General features: G+C 49.6%; 1 protein-coding gene across 3 annotated transcripts in view; it reads left to right on the top strand.

Moving 5' to 3' along the window:
* The window catches only part of DLG5 (discs large MAGUK scaffold protein 5), a 134916-nt gene that overhangs the window by 56363 nt on the left and 53562 nt on the right, over window positions 1-24991 (top strand). For 2 of the 3 annotated variants that reach the window (XM_030799260.1, XM_030799257.1), the window contains exons 3-6: window positions 11330-11492; window positions 13864-14007; window positions 14698-14881; window positions 24510-24769. In XM_030799260.1, coding sequence (XP_030655120.1) covers window positions 11330-11492; window positions 13864-14007; window positions 14698-14881; window positions 24510-24769 — 751 coding nt within the window. The remainder of the gene's footprint in view (window positions 1-11329; window positions 11493-13863; window positions 14008-14697; window positions 14882-24509; window positions 24770-24991) is intronic. The other variant, XM_030799258.1, reaches the window with a different exon arrangement.

Raw genomic sequence — 24991 nt, 5'->3', positions numbered from 1 at the left:
TATGGGAAGGCAGTGCGATGAGAGGGAAGACAGTGACCAGCGGGGGAGTTCCATCTTAGTTTTCTAGGGCTGCTATAACAAAGTGCTGCAGACCAGGTGGCTTACACAGCAGAAATTGATTGTCTCACAGTTCTGGAGGACAGAAGCCCAAGATCAAAGTGTCAGCGAGGCCAACGCAGGTTGAAGGCGCTAGGGAGAGATCTGTCCCGGGCCTCTCTCCTCGCTTCTGGTGGCTTGCTGGTAATCCTTGGTGCTCCTTGGTTTGCCGACATCACACTGATCTCTGCCTTTGTGTTCACATGATGTTCTCCCTCCCTGTGTGTCTGTCTCCAAATTTCCCCTTTTAATAAGGACACTGGTCAGATTGGCCTAGGAGCCTGCCTTACGGCAGCAAGACCTCATCTTAAATTGATCATCTGTAAAGACTATTTCACCATCAGCAATAACTGCCGTGGGCTGAGCAGCGTCCCTCTCGGGACTCCCCTTTTAGAATGCAAATGCGCCTCGGAAAGATAATGCTTTCACCTTTCCAAATAAGGTTCACATTCACATTTACTGGATTGGGACTTTAGCATCTTTTGAGGGGGCCACAATTCCACCCATAAAAACACAGTTCCTCCCATAACCCTCATCCTGTTTAGGGCTCAGGGCGGGCCCTTCTGGGACTGCAATTCAAAGCTCCCAACGGTATCCTATTACTTTGTTCTGCCTGCTTTTGGTGTCCGGAGACATATCAATGGAATGATGGGATTGTTGGAATTTGGAATGTGGGACTCACCCTTCAGGAAGTGCATGGAGTGGGGCAGTCAGGATCAGTAGATGGGGAAGGTGAGGCTTTTTAAGGTGGACTGGGTAAGCCCTGAGCATACTACTCTGACCTGTCTAGTTTTTCACTCTTCATCAATATCTGTCTAACAGATAGCAATCAGCAAACTCATTCCCATCGGCATTTCAAGGGTTAAATGGTTACCTTTCCTAGGCACATGTGCATTCTAAAAGGGGATTCCAGAGAGGGGTATTGCCTAACCCATAGCAATTACTGCTGATGGTGGAATTCCCAGCCTGAGTAGGAAGGTATTTCTTGGGCAGCTGGACCCCAGCATACTCTGGAAGAAGCTTCATGGCCGTGACCCACCAGTTGGTTCTGCACTCACCTGAAGCTGACTCAGTCCTTGCGATGGAGCTGTCAGCAGTATCCCTGTGCTCTTCCTGGGCATCACAGGCAGGCAGAGGGCAGTGCTCTGATGTGTTTCTCGGAGCAGGATGGGTCTGTGCTGTCTGTGTCTGGATATTTAATGCTGAAATAACTGGTTGCATCCCTTCTGGGCAAAGCCTCTCGAGTTCACAGGGAACCGAGTTTTGCTTCTCTTGCTCTTCTGCTTGAGGTTGCCATTGTCCTTTGGGTGCAGGCAGCAGGGAACACCCACTCATACCACCTTAACCAATCAGGAAATGTATGAGCTCCCATATGAGGCTATGCTGAGGTCAGCCAGTACATGGGGATGCAGCTGTGCCCTCCTCTGTGCGGTGTCTTCACACAGTCTCATGGCGGGGTGTCTGTAGCAGCAGCTCCAGCCATCACATTCAGACCTGACAGTGTCCAGGTCTGCAGTGTCCAGTATGGGTGCCACTAACCACAGGTGGCTACTTAAATTTAAGTCAATTAAAATGAAATTTAAATTTCTAGTTTCTCAGGCAAATCCACCACATTCCAAGTGCTCTGTAGCCATCTGCGGTGAGTGGCAGAAGAAGAAGGCGGGGTTCTTATGAGCAAAGGAACCTGTTCCAGAGTCCATCAGTATGGCCTCCTCTCATTGACCACAGTTGGCTGCTTGTTTGTGCCGAAACCAGTGGCTCACAAGGCCTGGTCGCTGGACCACTGGGGCACTCATTAGAGGTGCAGATTTGAGCCTCCTCTCATCCCTGCTGCATCAGAAATGCTGAGGGTTTCTACAGCTTAATAGCCCTCCAGTTTGAGATGGGCTGGCCCAACCTCATCCCTGAGAAGGGAACCGGAATGTCTGTACCAGGCTTGCACCAGTCCCTTGGGGTGGAGTGCCTGGTGGGGCTGGCCCTGGCTGGGAGCACTCTAGCACCTGCCAGGGAGTTCCTGCTGGCTCAGCCACACCTGATGAGAGGCAGAAGTCTTTGCAAGCACACACTGCCCTGGCAGGAGGGGCCACTGGTAAGGTCATATGGTGATCTTAGGAACCTGAGGAAAGGCAAGAGCAAGATCCTTATAATAAGAACATCACTTCCACTTTCCCATTTACATCTCCCTAAATGGAAACGGCTGGGAAAACAATGGCAGGTTGTGTTCAGCATGAGAAGAAATCGGAGGCTGAAGCCTTGGGCGTGTAGACAGCGTTCTCTCAGGCGGTCTGTTGGGTCTCACATCTCCAGCCTGGCCCTACTCACAACTCGCCACACCTTTACCAACAGCCTTAAAGGCGGCAGGTCTTTGTGCCAAGGCCTCCTCGGGCGGTTTTCATGGGTTTTCATCAGCTAAGCACACACAGCTTCCCCGAGGCCCTCCCCCGCCTCCTGCACCTGTTGTTGTGACCTGCCCCCGACCCTACCCGGTGGATCTGCCTGGGGACTGCACACTCGTTTCAGGCAATCAATACTTTTTTCCTCCCCATTCATCCTGACCTATTTCTCAGTAGCCTTTTATTTCTCATCTTGGAAAACTGGGGAGATTTTAAGGAGAAGAAGAGACATTCTTGGGCAGCACTTGTAAAGCAAGCCTTAAATTCCATGAAGATTGAAATAGCAGGAGATTTCTTATTAAATGGAGAGGTCTCCAGGCTTATTGGCAGGAGAAAGAGCTGGAGGGCTTCCCTCGTATCTCAGGGAAGATTCCTTGAAAGTGTTTCTTCTGGTTGACCGGGGAAGGTGGGGTGAGCCATCAGGGAAGTGGGGGCTGCCCACTGACGCCCTGTGACCTTTGATCCTTCATTCCTGGCCCAGACTTTTGGATCAGGGTAACCCTTTGCAAAGCCAATTTATCAGAGATGGGAATGCCTCCTCCTTGTGGGGCAGGTGTTTGGTACTCATAGGGATCACGGTGAATGTGGCCCTGAATGTTATCACACTGCCAGGGAGACAGGCACTGTCTGGCACGACTGGCTATTCTGCTCTGTGTAGAGCAGAAAGAAAGAAGTAACTCAAGGGAAGAAGCAGTTAGTTCTAATGAGGGGAATCAGAGAAAGCTTCCTCGAGGAAGTAGCCCTTGAATTGGGCCTTCCAGGAAAGGTGCTCTGGACTCAGACGCAGCTGGGAAGTAGTTGGCCATGGCTGCTTATGGTGGTTTGGGTTCTGAAAACCAGACCCTGAGTCAAGGGTTCGAAAGCAAGTCTTTGATCTGGCTGGAGATCTGGGGCCTGGGCTTGCAGCATTGGAATCTAACCTCCTTTCACTCCAAGCTGGGGAAACACTGATCTGGAGTCACGTACTCATTGACTAAGAGGGGTGCCCTCCTTAGGCCTTCATTGTTGAGGACATGAACGGGGGATTCCTTTAAAGGCAGTGGCTGCTGGATAGCCAGTAAAACAAGGGAGAAATAAGTCCACTCTGGTCAGCAAATGCAACTTTCGTCTGGAACAGAGGTTCTCAAACCCTACCAGGCATCGGAATCACCCGGAGGGCTTTTACGACACAGAGTGCTGCAGGGACTTACTCCCAGGGTTTCTGATTCAGTGGGTCCAGGTAGGACCTGAAATTTTGCCTAGCAGGTTCTCTAGTGAAGCTTAGGTGCTTTAAGAAGCACTCATTCACCCCAGGCAGGGCCTGGGTCTTTCCTGGATGTCTCTGGGTGTCCTGAGTTGTAGGTGAGGATGATGTGGTGCTCTGATGACTGTGCTCTGCCACTGCTTTGCCTCTCCCGGGCAGCCAGGCCTGGAGGTGTCCAGGAGGTTTACCTGGACATCTCTCTGGCTCCTGGAAGCACAGGCATACAAGGCCTGGAAGCAAAGGTGAGACCTGCCCAGCTGTAAGACCAAGGAGGTACCTCCAGGGTCAGTGGGAGCATGACAGTGAGGGAGCCCAGGACAAAGGGCGGTGGCTGAGAAACCCACCCATCCGCCAGTCCATTTGCTGAGCCTCGGTGGTGGTGACTGCAGCAGCCAGGGCAACTGAAGGAGCTGAGGATTCCTGTGATGGGGACACTCCCTTCTGCCCTCCTTCTTACACCAGGTCAGAGGGGGGCGCTCATGGCTGGAGACTGAGATGAGTTGTGCTGGGACAGCTCTGAGCCCCTTCCTTCTGTCCTGCTTCCTTCTCTCCTCTTCCAGCTTCCTCGCAGGCCAGGGCTGCGTCTTTCTGTTGCCTCCTTTACAAAATGGGGGTGAAAAGAGCAGCCCAGGGCTGGCTGCTCTTTGTCCACCATGCAGAGCCTGCTCCTGGTCTGGTGTCTTCCTGTTTTGGGCCATTTTAGTCCAAACCAAATCCCTTACCTCTGAAATCTGATCCTGAACACCAAAAGGAAAAGGACAATCTGCCTCCTTCTCCAGTGGTTGCCAGACTTGGGTAAGGAAAGCCTGAGGTCACGGGAGAGTTGACAGCTTTGCATTTGAGTCCAGAAGAACAACTGCACAAGGTTAGAACTGCATTGGAAGCTTTTGTTGGCAGCTACTTTGGAGGCTTTTGTTGACAACCCAGCTTTATGTTAGTTTTTGTTTTGCCTGTTTTTAAAAAGTTTACTGTAAATAACCACAGTGACAGCAGAGGAGGTTGGTCCTCATCTCTTTACTTGTCAGCATCACTCTTAGGATAATGGCTTCATTCAGGGGATCACAGTTTGGTTTTCTTAGAAAAAATGTTTAGGCTAGGTGTGGTTGTTCAAACCTATAATCCCAGCACTTTGGGAGGCCAAGGCAGGAGGATTGCTTGAGCCCAGGAGTTTGAGACCAGCCTGGGCAACATAGTGGGGCCCTGTCGCTACAATAAGTAAAAACAAATACTTAGCCAGGCATGGTAGCACACCCCTGTAGTCCCAGCTGCTTGGGAGGCTGAGGTGGGAGGATTGCTTGAGCCCAGGAGGTCGAGGTTGCAGTGAGCCTTGATTGTGCCACTGCACTCCAGCCTGGGTGACAGAGCAAGACCCTGTCTCAAAAAAAAAAAAAGTTTTTTTTTTTGTTAAGGTTATGTTCATTGAGATATACTTTACATACAGTAAAATGTATCTTTTTTTAAGTATACAGTTCAAGTTTTGACAAATAGTCATGCAACCATTGCTACTTTTAAGATGCAGAACACTGCGTTCTGTATCTTAAAAATTCCCTCTGTACCTTTGCAGTCTGCCCTTTCCCCACCCTCAGTCCCTGGCAGCCACTCATCTCTTTTCTGTCCCTGTAGTGTTGCCCTTCCCACAGTGTCGTATGAATGGTTGTGTAGTATGTAACTTTTAGAGTCGGGCTTCTTTTGCTTAATGCAGGGCATTCCAGCTTCCCCCACACCCTGTGTGCGTCCACAGTTGTATCGGTCATTCATCCCTTTTAATTGCTGAGTGATACTCCATCATAAGGACATAACACAGTTGTTTATTCATTCCCTAGATGCTCTAAACAGCTGTGTGCTGGTTTTTGTGTGAACATAAATTTTCATTTCTCCTGGGTAAAATACCTAAGAATGGGATTGCTGGGTGGTATGGCAATTGGGTGTTTAGCTTTATAAGAAACTGTCAAACTGTTTTCTGAAGTGGCTGCATGACTTTGTATTCTCATCAGCAGTGTTTGAGAATTCCAGTTTTGAGAATCCAGCTGTATCCTTGCCAGCATTTGGTGGCATTGCTTTTTATTTTAGCCATTCTGATGGGCATATGGTGGTAAAGGAACTTCAGGGTTGTCTTCAAATGCTTGCAAGTCTATTGTATATAAGAAATCCAGTTGTTCCCTGTAGCCCTTAGGGGTTAGATCAAGGGTCAGTGGAGGGAATGTCCAGGGACAGATTAACTCAGTAGAGGGCATAATTTTAGGGAGAGAGATAAGATGGGCTCTGCTGGGAAGTAGTGAGCTCCTTCGCTGTAGAATTTGGTCTTGGTAGCCATTTGAGGGATCCTGACAACCATTTGGATGGTAGGACTGCATCATTTTCAGAATATCTGTCAACCCCTAGATGCAAGTAAAAAGACAAAAACCTCAGTTGAATGGGGACTGAGAGGATTTTCTGCAACCCTTGCTGTTCTTTTGGAACTTCTGGGCATAGCACATCTTGAGATTGGTCGTGAGGTCCCCTGTGGCCCTCCTTGGCCCTCCCCATCCCCCAGTTACAAAAGGCTGGAGGCATTGGCTGCACTTTCTGCTGGGTCAGAGAGCCTGCTGTGTGATGGATCTCGGGTCTGGTTGATCTTACTTTCTGTATGTGTCCTGTTTGCTCAAGCCTTTGGGCCAGGAGAAGTGGAACAGGAATCCTTCCCTATTAGGAGGCATCGTTGTAGAGTGGTTGAGGTGTTGGCTCTGGCGTCAGAGCCGAATGTGCATGGGAATCCCATTTTCCTAGCCATATAGTCTTTCTGACATGTTTCTCAAAGAGCGATCCTAGCACAACCCCAGTAGGGAGCTGTGGAGATTAATGAGTTGAAGGTGGAGTGTCTTTAGCACAGAACCCAGTGCTTGGGCAGTGCTTGGCACATGTCATTGCTACTTTATCTGTGTGGCCAGCCACCCCCAGGTCCTCATGGCTGTAGACTGAGACGTCTGGATACAGAGATGGGATGTGTTGGGATGGCTCTGAGCCCCTCCTTCTGTCCTGCCGCCTCCTCTCGTCTCTCCAGCTTCCTCGAAAGCCAGGGCTGCATCTTTATGTTGCCTCGTTTACACAATGGGGATGAAAATTCAAAATTTCTTGTCTCCCCAAAGGCAGGTTACTGGGCCTGGTGGTGCTTTTCTGTTGTGAAACTGGACATTTGATGTTTCTCTGCTATTTCTTGAACTTGACTATAGCGTGGAATAGCCATTCTGAAAGTGTGGCCCGATGTCCCTGAGGTCCTTTCAGAGGGCTTGTGAGGTGAGACTGTTTTCATAATGATACTAGGTTGTCACTGATCTTTTATGCTCCCATCCTCACATGGGTTTGGAGTCTAGTTTTCTAAAGGTTCCATCCTCGGTGTGTGATATTACACAGAGATGAGACTCCAGCTGTCTCCGTGAAGCCGGATGTTAAACACCCTGTGTAACAAAATGCAAAGCAATGATGCTGTTCCTGCCGCATTGCTTTGTTTTGTAATGGAAAGGGTGGTTAATGTCTCATAAAAAATCTTATGTGAATATATAATGGAGTTTTGATTTTTTAAAAAATAAATATTTAAAAATTCTTCTTGGTTTTAATTTCTAATCTTGTAAATTTTATTAGACATAACGTCTGTGAACAAAAGCTCTTTGGAGTGCCAGATAAGTACAGAGGTCCTAAGATCCAAAAATGTGCAAGCTTTGAGGTTAATGCCTTGGGTTCTAGGACCATTTAGAGGTTTATATTCCATATTCCATAGCTCTGTGACCCGGACACACTATTTAACCTTGGTAAGGTTGTGTTTCCTGATGTGCAAAATGAGGATAACAGTGATATCTACCTTATGAGGATCGAATGGGATAATGTATGAAAAGCATTTCAAAAACCGCCACGCATGGCTGGGTGTGGTGCCTCACTTCTGTAATCCCAGCACTTTGGGAGGCCGAGGTGGGTGGGTGGATCACCTGAGGTCAGGAGTTTGAGACCAGCCTGGCCAACATGGTGAAACTCCGTCTCTACTAAATACAAAAAATTAGCCGGGCATGGTGGCGCATGCCTGTAATCCCAGCTACTTGGTAGGCTGAGGCAGGAGAATCGCTTGAACCCAGGAGGTGGAGGTTGCGGTGAGCCGAGATTGCACCACTGCACTCCAGCCTGGGCAACAAGAGTGAAACTCTGTCTCAAAAAAACAAAACAAAACAAAAATAAAAACCTGCCAGGCTTGCATTGCGTGCTACTGATGGTTGTTATTTGGGAGGCAGTGAGGCGTGAGGGTGAAGTGCATGTGCTTCGAATCCAGACTGCCTGGGCACTTGAGTCAATTACCTAACCTTGCTGGGCCTCAGTTTATCACCTGTGAAATGGGGACGATGTTATCAGTACACACTTGTGAGATTGTTGTGAAGGTGAAATCAATGCCTGGAATATAACCTCCCCCTGGGCTTGGTTAGAGGTTGAGTAGCAGGCAGGTTCGAAGGAAGCTTCACTTGTTGGAGAGTCAGGTAGGTTATGGTCAGTCAGATGACTCAGCACCATCACCCACCTGACCCACAAAACTGCTGGGAACAGCAGTGAAACTGAGGGTCTCTTGGTGGAAAGGTGTGGGAAGGCTTCTGAAGCTGTAGAGGAGAACCCTTTGGGGAGAGGAGATGCTGACCCCTGGCCTCACCTCCAAAGAATATTTTGACCCCAAAGGTGTGGCCTGGAGCACAGAAATCCTGGTTGCCATGGTGCTGGTGGCTTTTAAACACAGTCTGTGTTGCTTAATGACAGGGACACATTCTGAGAAATGCGTTGTCATTTGGTAATTTAGTCGTTGTGTAAACATGAGTGTGCTTACACAAACTTAGATGGTATCTACTCCATACCTAGGCTACACCGTATGGCCTGTTGCTCCTGGGCTGCAAACCTGTGCAGCATGGTACTGTACTGGCTACGGTAGGCAGTTGTAACACAATGGTAAGTATTTGTGTGTCTATACATAGAAAAGAAAAGCCGCAGCAACAGTACAGAATAAAAGATAAAAAATGGTCCACCTGTACAGGGCACTTACATGAATGGAGCTTGCAGGACCTGAAGTTACCCTGGGTGAGTCAGTGAGTGAGTGAGTGGGGAGAGAATGTAAGGGCCTAGAACATGACTGTACAGTGCTGTAGGCTGTGTAAACACTGTACACTTGGGCTATATTAGACTTATAGAAAATATTTTTCTTTCTTCAATAGTAAAGTATAGCTTACTGTACTTTTTAACTTTATAAACTTTATATTTTTTTAACTTTTTGACTGTTTTGTAATAACACTTAGCTTAAAACACAAACACATTGGGCCAGGTGTGGTGGCTCACGCCTGTAATCCGAGCACTTTGGGAGGCCAAGGCAGGCGGATCCCTTGAGCTCAGAAGTTTGAGACCAGCCTGGGCAACATGGTGAAACCCTGTCTCTAACAAAAAATACAAAAAAATTAGCTGGATGTGGTGGCATATGCCTGTAGTCCCAGCTACTTAGGAGGCTGAGGTGGGAGGATCGCTTGAGCCCAGGAGGCAGAGGTTACAGTGAGCCGAGATTGCACCACTGTACTCCAGCCTGGGTGACAACAAGACCCTGTCTCAAACAAACAAACAAACAAAAAAAGAATACACACAAACAATTGTACAGCTGAATATTTTCTTTCTTTATATCCTTATTCTACAGGCTTTTTCTATTTTAAAACTGTTAACTTTTTTGTACTTTTAAAACTTTTTTTGTTAAAAACTAAGACACAAATATATTCATATATCAGCCTAGGGCTACAGAGGGTCAGGATCAGCAAGACGTCATTAGGTGACAGGAATTTTTCATCTCCATGGTAATCTTTTATTTTTTTAGAGAGAAGTTCTTGCTCTGTCACCCAGGCTGGAATACAGTGGTGTGATCTCGGCTCACTGCAGCCTTGACCTCCTGGGCTCAGGCGATCCTCCCACCTCAGCCTCCCAAGTAGCTGTGACTCTAGGCACGTGCCACCACACCCAGCTAATTTTTTTGTATTTTTTGTTAGAGACGGGGTTTTGCCGTGTTGCCCAGGCTGGTCTCAAACTCCTGAGCTCAAGGGATCTGTGTGCCTTGGCCTCCCAGAGTGCTCGGATTACAGGCGTGAGCCACCACTCTTGGCTAATTTTTGTATTTTTTGTAGAGATGTGATTTAATCTTTTTTCTTTTAATACATATTTCTTTTGTTTCTAACTCTATTATAATCTTATGGGACCATGTCCTACATGTGGTCCATCATTGACTGAAACGTCGTTATGTGGCACATGACTGTCGTGCGTTTCAGGGGGTGCTGGAGTCAGGTGATTAGGGTTCCACAACCTGAAAAGACTGAAAAGCACAGCACTGGGAGTTGAGGATCCTCCTCCCACTGTGGTCTGGCTTGTCATGCCTGGCCCTGAGCTCCCTATCCTCCCTGGCCCTTCTGGAAGGTCCCAAGCCACTGCTTTTGTCTTGGGGGACCCTTGGTTTGCATGAACATTTGGCCAACAAGGATCGGTGGGACAGGGGTGGTCAGGATAGCACAGAGAGTCAGAAGACCTGTCATGTCCTATGCCCTTTGTGCATTGTGTGTCCAGTGTGGAACAAACACTGTGTCCCCTGACACGAGTCAGCCTGCCAGATCCCATCCATAAATTGGATGGTTGCTGTGAGCTCCTCTGACCCCACCAAGGGTCTCTAAGGGTTGGTTGAGATACCAGGTAGACATATTGACAGGGTTCAATATAAAAGCAGCATGGATTAGTCTCTTCTCCTGGGATGAGGTGCTTTCTTCCTAGAAATGGATTTCGATCTTGTCAGAGGTGGTGGTGGCAGTGGTGGCTCTTGCCTGCTAGGAGCATAAGGTGTGGGGCTCCCTGTAGGACACTCAGTCCTTGGGTGGGTGATGAGGGCTGGTGAGGGTTAAGTAGCCTGGAGGCATCAGGACCAACTTGAATTGCGTCACACTGACCTCAGCTGGGAGCCAGCAGCCCTCCTGTTAGCCTGCACGCCCGGGCTGGTTGGGCAGGTCTGTCAGGCGGGTGGACGGCTTGCAAAAAGGGAGCCATGCAGTGTCCAGCCCTGGTCGAGGAGGGCGGGGACACGGCCCTTGGGCCCCAGCTGCCCTGGTCCTTAGTAGCGTCACTCGATTTCAGGTGCGCCTTCCTCCTCGAGCCATGCCTTCCACTCTCCTCAGGGCACAGGTTGGTCTGTCCTGCTCCATGTGCCGGGCTTAGTGGTGGGTAACAGCCGGTATTTCTGAACCAGGGGATGATGGAAGGATCACGGCCAAAATAGTCGCATCCTGGAGGTGTGAAAGCCAGGTTGGGGAGAGAGTGTGCGTCTTTAGGGTCCTTGCTGGGGCGGTTACTGGGGGTTATTGAGTGCTTGGATGCTGGAGCCAGATGCCCTGCACTCATTTGCAGTTCTACCTGCTACCCTCTGTGGCTCAGTGTTCTCATCTGTGAAAGGGGAATGCTAAGAGGACCCACTTTTTGGGGTGTCACGAATAGCTAACACAAGCCAACAGCTCAGAACAGCACCGGGAGCCTCGTGAATGCCAGATGAACCCAAGTTCACTTTATTATTCCCCTTCCACAGGCACTACCGGGAAGGCGCCGTCCCCACCACCACTCCTCACTGACCGGCAAGTGAACGAGAAGGTGGAGAACCTCTCCATTCAGCTGCGGCTGATGACCCGGGAGAGGAACGAGCTCCGCAAGCGCCTGGCCTTTGCTACACACGGCACAGCCTTCGACAAGAGGTAGTAATCGCGCCGTCTCCCCTGCCCAGGCCCCATGGTTGGGGTTACTACCCTGATCCTGATGCTGGTGCTGTCACCCGCAGACACCCCTAGCTTCTAGGGGTCCAGGCTGCGCTGCCTGAGTGTCCCCTTTCCCCCACCTCATGTCCAGAAATGCTTCCCAGGGGCAGGACCCGTAGGCTTGTGGGGCAGGTCCCCATCCCACATGTGGCAAGGCCTGTGATAGTGGTGTGCTTGTGTGCAAAGTCGGCTCGTGTGTGTGTGTGTGTGTGTGTGTCCCTACCACTCTCTCTTGTGTGTGTGTTTGTGTGTGTGTGTGTCCCTACCACTGTCTCCTAGACCTGCCTAAGTTGAGTGAAGCTTTATGTGGTTGGTAAACATATTAATTGTTCCCTGCCACGCATGTGTTTTATTTGTTTTTTGAGACGGGGTTTTGCTCTGTTGCCTGGGCTAGAATGCAGTGGCACAATCATGGTTCAATGTAGTTTTGACCTCCCCGGCTCAAGTGAACCTCCCACCTCAGCCTTCCGGGTAGCTAGGACTGTAGGTGTGTGCCACCACGCCCAACTAATTTTTTTTTTTTTTTAACTTTTTTGTAGCAGCAGGGTCTTTCTTTGTTACCTAGGCTGGTCTTGAGCTTCTAGGCTCCAGTGATCCTCCTGCCTTGGCCTCCCGGAGTGCTGGAATTACAGGCGTGAGCCACAGTGTCTGGCCCCATATGATGTGTTTTAAACAGAGCACATTCTACCTGGTGTCTTTGTTGCTTTGAAGAAAATTTTTGCTGCTTTTGTTGTGATTTAGAGGTAGATAAAAGGGAACGGTGGCCCATAGGGTGGGGCAGAGGGAGTCTTTATCTACCTGCATGATCTAAGAGGACTTTCTGGGAAGGAGGAGGGCCAGAGAGTGGTTTATCCTTTAGCTGCCATGCTGGTAGAGGTCTGGAGGGGAGAGGGGCTTGGTGTAAACACTTCAATTTCACCTCTTTCCTTCAGGAGCAAGGGTCTGTGCCTCTGGGATTATGCTAGGGCTGCAGAGCCTGATCCCTGAGCTTGTATTCATGAGGATATGCCCCTCAGTCAGTTGGCCCGAAGGCAGGATAAGTGAAGACGTGGATGTGCTAGGACATGAGAGTTGGCACACTATGGCCCACCGGCCCACTGCCTGTTTTATAAATGAAGTTTTATTGGAACACAGCCATGCTCATTGGTTACAAAGTGTCTATGACTGCTTTCCTGCTACAAAGGCGGAATTGAGTGGTTGCAACAGAAACTATGTAGTGTGCAAAGCCTAAAGTATTTACTGTGTGGCCTTTTGCAAAAAAAGTTTGCTGACCTCTGCTCTAGAAAAAGGGTCCTCAAACTTGAGCATGCACCAGAATCATCCACAGAGCTTGTTAATGCACAGATCATTGCCTCTCTTTCCCTCCCTTCAGAACACCTGACTCAGGAGGGCTGGGGCTGGGGCTAGGCCTGAGAATGTCTATTTGTGACAAGTTCCCAGGTGATATTGTGCTGCAGGTCTGGGAACCCCCTCTGAGATCACTGCTCATGGCCAGTGTTCTTAACCTTGGTTGCACATTGGAATCCCCTGGGGAGTTTTTAAAAAATCCTCACGTTTGGGTCTTACCCTCAGATATGCTAATGTAATTGATCTGGGCATTGGTATTTTAATGTGTACCCAAGATTGAGAGTCACTGTTCTAAAGAGAGGAGAAATTTCTTTAATATTTTATTTTTATTTATTTATTATTTATTTTTGAGACAGGATCCTCTCTGTTGCCCAGGCTGGAGTGCAGTGGTGTGATCTCGGCTCACTGCATCCTCAACCTCCTGGGCTCAAGTGATCCTCCCACCTTAGCCTCCTGAGTAGCTGGGACTACAGGCACATGCCACCACGCCAGGCTAATTTTTGTATTTTTTTCTAGAGGTGGGGTTTCACCATGTTGCTCAGGCTGGTCTCAAACCCCTGGCTTCAAGTGATGCACCTGCCTCGGCCTCCCAAAGTGCTGGGATTACAGGTGCGAGCCACCACGCCGAGCCTACAGAGAAGAGACATTTCATCACAGGTTTCTGGTGGACTCAGACCTGTTGTACAGACTCCTGGGAGTTCCTACAGAACAAGTTGGCACCTTCTCAGCTCTCCAGGCCCATGCAGAGAGCTCAGGCAACCACGGCTCCCTCCATCCTGGGGATTCTGATTCTGTGGGTCTGAGTGAGGCCAGGGTATCTGAGTTTAACAAACACCCAGGTGTGTGTGGTGCATAGAAGACCAGTATTGGGGAACCACTGGGCTGGCCTAATCCAGGACCTGGCTTCCCCGTCCGTGTGAATCCTGGGGCCTGTGTTCATGGGGCCATTCTCTCTCTGGGCCAGGCCCTACCACAGGCTGAATCCTGACTATGAGAGGCTGAAGATCCAGTGCGTGCGAGCCATGTCAGACCTGCAGAGCCTGCAGAACCAGCACACCAATGCCTTGAAGAGGTGTGAGGAGGTGGCCAAGGAGACTGACTTCTACCAGTGAGTGAGGCCTGCTTGGCCAGGGCCCCCAACACCCACAGACAGCTGCCTTTGCCCTTCTTTTCTCTGGACTTAGTAGCCAGGGTTTCTGGTTCTAGTCCCGTCCCTGTGCAAGCAGCAAGCAGTCTGCCTACAGCAAGTGGATTTGTGCCTTTGGGCCCCAGTTTTCCTAAGTGTAAAACAAGGCTATTAATCCTTCACATCTTATTGCCAGCTTCAGAGACCTGGCAGACAGGAAAGTGATTCAGAACATGTAGCAGGGGTCAGGCAGGCCTCTGGGTCTCTGTCTAGGGGCCCTACTGCAGCTTCTTCCTGTAGGATAGGCCCAAGGGGTGTTTCCCTTTGGTCTCCCAGCACCCCCCTGAGGGTCTTTGCCTGTCCACCTGCTGATATCTGCCCAGGCCCCAGTATTTGGAGGCACTAGGTCTGTACCAGAGGGGCCTGTCTCCCTTCCCTGGAGATACATGTGCCCTTTTTGGTGTCAGGTTTGTAAGTGGTAATTTGGATGTTTCTCAAATTGGGCTGTTAGCAGGTTTTGGCTTGCCTCTGAGTGCTGCAGACCTAGCTGCCATTGGCTTCTGTCCGCTGTATCTACAGGAAGTGTTGGGACCTGAGGCTGGTGATGCCCTGGGGTGGGGCGAGGTGTGAGGGGCTGGCTGGGGCTCACTGAGCATGTACCGGGTGTTTCAGCACACTCCACAGCCGGCTCCTGAGTGACCAGACTCGGCTGAAGGATGACGTGGACATGCTGAGGCGGGAGAATGGGCAGCTACTGCGGGAGCGAAACCTGCTGCAGCAGTCGTGGGAGGACATGAAGCGGCTCCATGAGGAGGACCAGAAGGAGATCGGTGACCTCCGTGCCCAGCAGCAGCAGGTAGGCCCAGCCCCTGGAGACTGGCCATTTCTCCCAAGTAGTCCTCATTCCTTTTAATGGAGAATAGTATTGAGAAGTAAATGCTGGGCCGGGCACGTTGGCTCACATCTGTGATCCCAGCGCTTTGGAAGACCAAGGTGAGAGATTGCTTGAGATGAGCCTGGGCAACATGGCAAGACCCCATCTCTACAAAAAAAAAAAAAAAAAATTAGCTGGACATGGTGGCACACCTGTAGTCCTAGCTACTTAGGAGGTTGAGGCAGGAGGATCATTGGAGCCCAGGAATCTGAGGTTATAGTGAGCTATGATCACGCCACTGCACCCCAGCCTGGACGATGGAGTGAGACTCTGTCTCTAAAAAAAAAAAAAAAAAAAAAAACAGCCAACCAAGTGCTGGATGTGCTTGTAGCTTCAGTTAGCACTGTTTCCCGGCCCTCTCAGTGGAAAGAAGTAGGGAGTAGCTAAGTGTACACATACACACAGGCACATATACATACACATATATATATCTTTATTTCTATATCAGACATGTAGATTGAAAGCCATGAGTTCACATTGACACTTTCAGTTCTAATCCAAGACCACAGGTTCATTTTGGTTTCCACTTCTTTTATTTTTGTAACTTCCTTTAAAAACATCAGTGACAAGGCTGGGCGTGGTAGCTCACACCTGTAATCCCAGCCCTTTGGGAGGCCGAGGCAGGCAGATCACGAGGTCAGGAGATCGAGACCATCTAACATGGTGAAACCCTGTCTCTACTAAAAATACGAAAATTAGCCGGGTATGGTGGCATGTGCTTGTAGTCCCAGCTACTCGGGAGGCTGAGGCAAGAGAATGGCGTGAACCCAGGAGGCGGAGCGTGCAGTGAGCCAGGATTGCGCCACTGCATTCCAGCCTTGGTGACAGAGCGAGACTCCTCCTCAAACAAACAGAAAAACAGTGAAAAATGTGATTCCTATTATTCTTTTTTTTTTTTTTGAGACGGAGTCTCACTCTATCGCCCAGGCTGGAGTGCAGTGATGTGATTTTGGCTCACTGCAACCTCTGCGTCCTGGGTTCAAGCGATTCTCCTGCCTCAGCCTCCTTAGTAGCTGGGACTACAGGCACATGCCACCATACCTGGCTAATTTTTGTATTTTTAGTAGAGACAGGGTTTCACCATGTTGGCCAGGATGGTCTCGATCTCCTGACCTCATGATCCACCCACCTTGGCCTCCCAAAGTGCTGGGATTACAGGTGTGAGCCATCATGCCCAGTCGATTCCTGTTATTCTTAATTTGTTTACTTGGTCAATCCCCCATGTGTAGCTGCCTCCCATACCCTCTGCAGTCCCCCATCCCGTTCCCATCCCCTCCTGACCCTTTGTGGGCTCTTCCACCCCATGTCTTCTCTCTGTCAGGCCTGGTCTCCTCATGCCATGCCAGGACCCACTCCTCATTCCATGCCAGCTATGATATCCCCTCTGGGGCGACCTGCCTCAGTGTAGGTCCTTGTCTTGCTCTGCTTTGCCTAATGGCTTTAAGGTTTAATTGTTTAGATCAAAGGAGTATTCCATATTCCAATGAAACCGTATTCCGTTGAAAAACTTGCTTCTGTTGAAAAACTTGCTGTTTATTTTCCTTTCTCCGATATTGACTGAGGTTTTATGTGGAGTAACCAGGGCAGGCTCAGCAAGGGACCCTAAGATGGATATACTTGGAGCTATTAGAGGTATTTTTTGTGTGCCCTCTGATTAGGGGAATCGGTTGTGTAAGGTCAGGCCCAGTGACTGGGGCAGAGGTTGGTATTTAGCCCATAGGTCTTGACTGAGCCTTGGTAATGGAAAGCCGGCAGCAGGAAGGCTGTCCCTTCTCGCACCTGCTGCATGGCTCAGAGAAGCTGCGACAACACCCTTCCCACACTTTATAGGTTCAGGAGGTGGGGGTGGTCCTCTTAGAGCATTTCTCTAAGGATGAAATGAGAGAGTAGAAAGTGCCGTGCTAGCTCTGGTCAGTACTGCCCACAACCCATTCCCCCTGCAGGGACCGTTCCTTGTGCATGTCAGTGGAGCTTCGTAGAGCAAACAGATTTAAAGACTGTAGGTTTTCAGTTTCTAAAGAGGCAAAAATATTTTTAACCTCAGAAGAAATCCTTTGGAGGCATCTTGCATGTGAAGCAGGTAAGGATGGCGGTACTGTTTCGAAACAAAGCTCCCAGGAAGCTGCCCGAGGGGATGGCCCTCTAAGGGTTCGAGCCCCTTATCTGCCCTGGGGCGCGTGGTAACTTCCCCCACCTGAGGGCAGGCGGCCCCTCCCGGCCTTCACCTGCACCCTGCCGTGTGCTTTGTTTTCTTGCTGTTTTGCCTGCTGGCAGTTTGTTCTTCTTGGTCTACACTTGGCTGAGGTAACCTTTTGCCTTGGGGTTTAGTTTGGATTCTATACTTCCTTGAGATAGTCATCATTTCAGAGGTGTATGTGGCTCCACCTCGGTCCAAGGGAAGCCCCACAGCCTTGCTAGAAAGTGTGAGGTTGGCACATCTCAGTGCAGCAGAATTGGCCTATATGGCTGTCATGAAGACACTGCCTGGAAGGCACTGGCGCCGCATGCCCGTGTGTATGAGGCGCTCAGTCAGTGTTGTGGTCGTTAATGATATTATTCTAATCCTGTCAAGTCTGGGTTTAAATCTGCCTCATCCAGGATGTGTAGAAATTGGAACCTGCATACATTGTGGGTGGGAATAAATGATACAGCCACTGTGAAAGGCAGCCGAGTGATTCCTCAAAAAACTGTTTCAAACAGAGCTAACAGGTGACCTCCCAGCGACACTCCTAGGTGTGCACCCAGGAGAACTGAAAATATACATCCACACAGAAACTTGAGGTGTGAATATTCATAGCAGCCCCAAACCAGTAACAACCCAAAGGTCCACTGACTGATGAATGGATAAATAAAATGTGATCTATCCATTCAATGGAATATTATTCAGCATAACAAGGAATGCAGTACTGATCCGTGCTATAATGTGGATGAACTTCAAAAACATGACAGCCAATGAAAGAAACCAGCCACAAAAGACCGCAAACTATGATTCCAGGTACAAGAAATGTCCACAACAGGGAAATCTATGTAGACACAAAGCAGATTTGTGGTTGTCTTGGGCTTGGGGTTTGGGAAGTGACTGCTGATGGGTACTGGTTTGTTTTTGGGGTGATAAAAATGTTCTGGAATTGGATAGTGGTAGTGGCTGCACAACTTTGTGGATTCATACCCTTGTGAATATATTAAACACTGAATTGCACACTTTATGTGGTATGTAAATTATAACTCAGAGAGGAAAAAAAAAAAAGACTCAGAATTTCACCTTGTCATAAAAAGAGAAATCCAGGCTGGGTACAGTGGCTCACGCCTGTAATCCCAGCACTTTAGAAGGAGCAGGAGGATCCCTTGATTCCAGGAGTCCAAGATCAGCCTGGGCAACATAGACTATCTCTACAAGAAATTGTTTAATTGAAAAAAATGTTTTTTAGAAAGAGGACTCTGCCCTCAAGAAGCGTAAAGTTTCCTTGCCTCCCATTCTCTGACTTTCTTGAGCACCTGCTCAGCTTTACAGACATTCAGACTGAGGCGTCCCTCCCACCCCCGTCCCCCTCTCCCTTTCCTGTCTGTCTCACAGGGGAGGGTCTTCCTCCCCCACCCTGCAGCCCATTCCCTGCTCTCTTTTTCCTACCTCTGTGGTCCTTGGCAGCAGGGGCGGGGGTAGGGATGCATCCTGGTCATTGGGGTCCCCCAGGTCAGTTCAGCTGGACCAGTGCCTCTCAGCAAACACCACCTCCAGACCCCACCAGGAGAAGAGGCCTGGCTGCCACAGGGAGCAGGGCTGGGAGCATCTCAGAGCTGCTGGGCGGCCAGCCCTGCATCCCGGCATCCTGGGCCCTCTTGCCTTCGTCAGGCGTGGGGTGGATGCCTGGCTGTGGGATGCCCAGGTGGCAGTAGGCCAGCAGCAGAGGAAGCGGGGATATGGGGATGGCCACAGGCTTGTTCCCCGCTGGGCCCAAGGGCAAGGGTCAACCTCTCTGGACAAGGGCAGTTTTGTTGCCGGGTTCCTCCCACGCCTTGTAAACTTGAAGAGGCCCTTGCAGGGTAAATGGTGCTGTTTGACTTGCATGTTTGCTTGAGGGATTTGTGGGGCTTCCTGGCCCTCTGCATGATTTATCTCAGAGGAAATGAGGCAGCCCTGGGGGAGGGGCGCCGTGGTTGAGAGCAGCACACAGGTGTTTTGTCTGTATGTGTGTTTTGCTGGGGAGGGCCTCTGCCTGGCATCCCCATCTCTGGGTTTGGGCAGTCCGAGTGCGCCTTCTTGGATTCTTCTAGGCTGTGTCAAGAATGCCCAGAAGACCCTGACAAGGCTTGGTTGGGGAATCTAAGTAGAGGGTGTTTCTGCATCTTTTTTTCTTTACTAAAATAGTGCGTATTCTTCAGTTAAAATAGAAAAAAAATCTTCAACCAATGTGGGCAGCCACCCACCTCCTCAGACCCAGCCTAGCTTTGTGGAAATGACCATCCTCTGTGTAAACTCTTGGGATGGATGTGTATCCTTGTAGATTTTTTTTTTAATGTCACATTTAATACCCATATACTTTTATTTTTTATTCCCTGAAACCTACTTAAAAAAAAAATCCTACAATATGTCATGGGTTTCCTTACATTTTCTGTGAATTTGCACATCCAAAAGGGTCCTTGCTTGTTTTGTTGTCTGTCAGGTGTTAATCGAATTCTGGGAGCGTCTTGGTGGTCAACATCTTCCCGTGTTTACAAACCATGTTTCAGTGGACACACATGTCTTTGTGCTCTTTTGCACACACGTTTTGAAGTTTGAGCCTTACAGGTAGAATTCCTGGGACCAGGGCAGTGCACATGTTCTCCTAGGTCCTGCCAATCTATTTGGGAAATCTCTCAGACCCCGAGAGTCTTCTCTCTCCTCTTCCTTGCCCTTTCCCCTGTCTTTAAAATATACTTTCTCTTGTAATTCATGAAAGTCGATTTTCTTGTCCCAGGTATCCTGAATGAATGCCCTTTGATGGGCCTGGAGGAAGGAAGCAGGAGAGGGGTTTCCTGGTGGCTGAAGGGCATCCCTTACAGAGAAGCCCACAGAGGAGTGTTCTGACCAGTGTAGGGTACAGGTAGGAGGGTTGGTCTCTTCCTGGCCTCCCTGCTGGGAACAGCTCAGACTATGGCTGTCTTTGTGCCTCCCCTGTGCAACTTCCACCCGTTTCTCCTAAGCCCCTTGAACTCATAGGCCAACTGTCCTGTGCTCAGGCTGGAGGGGCATCGTCTCTAAAGACTGCTGCCTGCCTGAGTGAGAAGTTGACTCTCAGGCCAGGCTCAGGGGCTGACACCTGTAATCTTAGCAATTTGGGAAGCCAAAGTGGATGTATCACTTGAGTCTAGGAGTTCAAGACCAGCCTGGGCAACATAGTGAGACCCCCATCTCTACAAAAAATAAAAAATTAGCCAGGTGTGGTGGGGTGTGTTTGTGATCCCAGCTACTTGGGAGGCTGAGTCAGGAGGATCACTTGAGCCTGGGAGGTTGAGGTTGCAGTGAACTATGATCACTTTAATTTTAGAATTCTGGGCCAAATTTAAATGTTCTCTCTTCATTAGCTTTTGCTGGGAAGCTAAACATTTAACTGTAGTTAAGTGTGTGTGTGTGTGCACTCGTGTGTGCACGTGCATGTGGAAATACCTACCAAGAACATAATCCTCTAATGGTGAGAGGGAAAAATTCTAGACCAATAGATTTAGTTTTTTGGATTCTCTGGAGTTAACCGTGACCTGGTTCCCCAGCTTTGTTCAGAGGCTGTTGGTTACATAGCACAGGCCTGGCGCTGAGTCCTGTTTGTAGAGAAAGGGTGAGAGGTGTTTGGGGGCTTGCGAGCCTCTTAGAGTATCTGGATGCTGCCCTGTGGGAACAGGTTATTCTGTTTGACTCCAAGGCTAGAGTGAGAACCGGAGGTTAGGAGTTGCAGGGAGGCGGAGTAGCTCGTGGTGAGCACGACCCTATCCCAAGGAGCTTTCACTTATGGAGTGGGCTAAGGGTGGCGGTCATCGTGGTGGAAGCAAGCAATATGGGGCCTGATCTCTCTCTCGGTCTTCTGACCCGAGTATCCTACCATGTTATGAAGGCTGGGGGGAGCAGCAGAAAGGACCTCGAGGTCTGCGCTGGGATTTCCCTGACCCACCGTGTCGCACTGGGAATTTGTGGCCCACTCTCATGGCTCTTGCTGGCAGCCTGATTCACATGGCCCTGAAACGTCCCTGGATTGTCACACAGGCCCGGATCCAGGCCCCTCAAGGTTAGCCGTTCAGGGGACTGCAAAGAGGCCAAACCATGGTATAGACTCCTGATTCTGCTGTGCACTGGTGGAGGTGGGTTCTGCGGGCTACCGCCCAGAACCGGGCTTTGTGTCATTTCAAGGCTGCCTTTAGAATGAGTTTGTTTCTGAGCTGAGAAGGCGGGAAGCTGCTGCAGGAGAGTGTTGGCTCGTCTCCCCGCGGCTGCCACCTTGTGGGGAACTCAGGCAATGGCAGCCTCCTTTGTTCCCCAGCAAACCAGACTCATTTGGAGCCAATGGGGTTCTCACTTGGCTTAGGGGATGTTTAGAGAGTAAAACATTTGAGGTAATTTTTTTTTTGAGACACGGTATTGCTCTGTCACCCAGGCTGCGGTGCAGTGGCACAATCTTGGCTCACTGCACGTTCAAGTAATTCTCCTGCCTCAGCCTCCTCAGTAGCAGGGATTCCAGGTGCCTGCCACCACGCCCGGCTAATTTTTGTATTTTTAGTAGAGGCAGGGTTTCACCATGTTAGCCGGGCTGGTCTCGAACTTCCAACCTTGTGATCTGCCTGCCTTGGCCTCCCAAAGTGCTGGGATTACAGGGGTGAGCCACTGCGCCTGGCCTGAAGTAATTTTTAATTGGCATTTTTGAGGTATTGTTCACCAATCAGGGCAATCCAGTTTAGATGCTGGACCTTTCCAGACATGGGTAGAAGGCGTTGGTTGACTAGATGTCAGGAGTGTCCTTCATTGACCAGGTATGGTCATGGGTGAGCCCATTCTTTTTTTTTGAGACAAAGTCTCGCGCTTGTCACCCAGGTTGGAGTGCCATGGCGCGATCTCGGCTCACTGCAACCTCCGCCACCTGGGTTCAAGTGATTCTCCTGCCTCAGCCTCCCAAGTAGCTGGGATTACAGGTGCCTGCCACCACACCCAGCTAATTTTTGTACATTTAGTAGAGACAAGGTTTCACCATGTTGGTCAGGCTGGTCTCAAACTCCTGACCCCAGGTGATCTGCCTACCTCGGCTTCCCAAAGTGCTGGGATTACAGGCATGAGCCACTGTGCCTGGCCAGGTTTGTTTTTTTTAAAGAAAAATTTTAGATGTAGAGTGGGCACTGTCAGTGAGGTTCTGTTTCTCAGTGTGCATTCCTGTTTTGCAACAGTGATGCCATTTTACAAAACAGTGAAGATTTTGACTGCCTGAGATACCTGTGTACTGCTTTTTAAAATAAGTTATATATTTTTGGTATACTAGTAAGATTTCCCTTGAAAGAAAATGTTCTGCTTTAAAAATAAATAAAGGAAAAAGAACGAGCCTGAAATGAACCAATCCTCCCTCCCTCTCTCCCTCCCTTCCCTCTCTTCCCTCTTTCTCTCTCTCTCTTTCCCTTTCTCCTCCCCTTCCTTCCTTCCCTTCTTCCCTCCATTTCTCCCTGTTCCTTGACTTCCTCTAAGAGTCTACAGTCCTAGAATCTAATGCTTAGGTCTTAGAGGGAGGAGCTTACTTTCTTGTTGCTATGAGTCTGACTTTTAAATTAAGCCCTCTTTTGCTTTTTGTGTTTTTCGTGTTTATTGAGAGCTGACCCTAACTCCAAAGGGAATATTCCATTGTCCCAGGTTCTGGTTCTCTAGGCTGCAAACACTTGATAACCCAGGCTCCCACTGAATGAGCCAGGGGATTCCTCGGCTGTTGGAGCTGGAAGGGCCAGACGAGCTTTCCTGGTCTAGCCTTGGCATTTGAGGAATCCGGAAGCTGAAACCCAGAGAGGTGGAGTGACTCACCCCAGGGCTCAGATCCCATGAGGTGCTTAGCCGAAGCCAGCAGCCCCCCTGGCGACCTCTTAACTCATCTTCTTGGTTTGTTTTTTTCTCTATAACAGCACCCCAAATGAACTTTAGTGCCTGTCATTTAGAGTAGAATGCTGTCTAGCTTAAAACCCTCCACAGCTTCCTGTCTCACTCAGGAGACAGTCTTCACTGTGAGGCCTGTGGCCATGGCCACCCGCATGCTCATGCCCACTTCTCCAGGTCCCCTTTGAAGCCACCTCCCCCTGTGCATTGGGCTCCTGCGACTCCACCCTGCCCCTCTCTTTGTCCCTAGAACACGCCGCAGGCCCTGCCTCTGGGCCTTTGCCCCTGCCCTCCCCTCTGCCCGGTGTGCTCTCGCTGCTCTTCTTCATTTGCCTCTGAATTCTGAAGTCACCTTCTTCAACAAGCATCTTCAGCCTTAGCCTCCCTCACAGCCCTCCACTCTGCTGCTCAGATGGCTCTCTCCAGCCCATTATTCTGTTTTATTTTTTATTTTCTTGATAGTTCTTACCTTGCTCTGAAGTTACTTTATTTGGCCTATCTGTGTGTCCACACCCTCCAAATTAGGATAAAAGGCCCACAGAGCACAGCCTCTTTCTGTCCTGTCTGGCATCACCAGCCCCTAGAACAGTGCTAGACACATTAGCTACTTGCATGGGATGCAGGGGGACCCTGCACCATTGAGGGTCACCCTAGGGCTTTTGAGAGTCTTTAGGTCCGATTTACATAACCTGATTCTGGGCTATATGACTTTCTGGGAGGACTCACAAGATTCAGTATGTAATTATACTCAATGGCTGACATTTATTACAACAAAAGTACACAGAGCAAAGTCGGCAAAGGGGGAAAGGTGTGTAAGGCAAAGTCCAGGGGAAACTGGGCCTGAGTTTCCAGGAGTCCTCTCCTGGTGGAGTTTCACCGGCTGCACTTAATTCCTCCAGCATGGAATCACAGCAACACACAAGAAGCGCTGGCCTCCACGGAGGCCCATTAGAGACTCAGTGCCCAAGTGTCTTACTGGGGGGCTGGTCATGTAGGAACCCCTGCCTAGCATGTACCCAGATTCTGGACTCCCAGAAGAAAGCAGGTTTCAGCATAAGCCACTTTGTTTGTACAGGCTCAGTACCAGAGCTGCTTGTATCACTGGAAGAAAAGTTTTACATCAGCCTAGAGAACTGTTTACTCTTCAGGTTCCTAGACACCATTCAGTAGCGTCAACCTTGCAAGCAGGCCTTTCTAAGCATATAGAAATCTCAGGTCAGCTGTGTTAACTGTTCTGCGCAATACTTAGTAAATACCTGTGACTGAGTGAATCTAAATGAATCAGCCCAGTGTGACTGCACGGCCTGGAGAATTGGACCTCAAGACTCTCAAAAGCCTTAGGGTGACCCCCGCCCCTTGCAATCAGTCTCACCCTCAGATAGACAAAAATGAGAGTGGGATCCCAGGTCTCCTCCACCACCTCCCCCAGACCCTTGGTAAGTGAAACTGTCTGGTCTCCAGGTGTTGAAGCACAACGGGTCATCCGAGATTCTCAACAAGCTGTATGACACGGCCATGGACAAGTTGGAGGTGGTCAAGAAGGACTATGACGCCCTTCGGAAGAGGTACAGTGAGAAAGTCGCCATCCACAACGCAGACCTGAGCCGCCTGGAGCAACTAGGGGAGGAGAACCAGCGGTTGCTGAAGCAGACAGAGATGCTGACCCAGCAGAGGGACACGGCCATCCAGCTGCAGCACCAGTGTGCCCTCTCCCTGAGGAGGTAGGGCTAGGGCCATGGTGGGCCGGGGGCAAATGGGTCCTATAAGGTTCCCAGCCACCGCCAGGGGATGAGAACAGCATGAGTTATTGTGCTTTTTCAATCAAAAAATGCTTCTGACCAGGAAACATTTTTTTTTGACGCTGAATCTGTCTTGGGAATCGTGGCTCTGTCCTGCCATCTGAACATCCCTGTTTACCTTCGGGTTCACGGGCACCATTCAGT

This window comes from Nomascus leucogenys, chromosome 18, assembly GCF_006542625.1.
Source record: "Nomascus leucogenys isolate Asia chromosome 18, Asia_NLE_v1, whole genome shotgun sequence".
Classification (NCBI taxonomy): domain Eukaryota; kingdom Metazoa; phylum Chordata; class Mammalia; order Primates; family Hylobatidae; genus Nomascus; species Nomascus leucogenys.
This window is presented reverse-complemented; position numbering and strand designations above follow the sequence as displayed.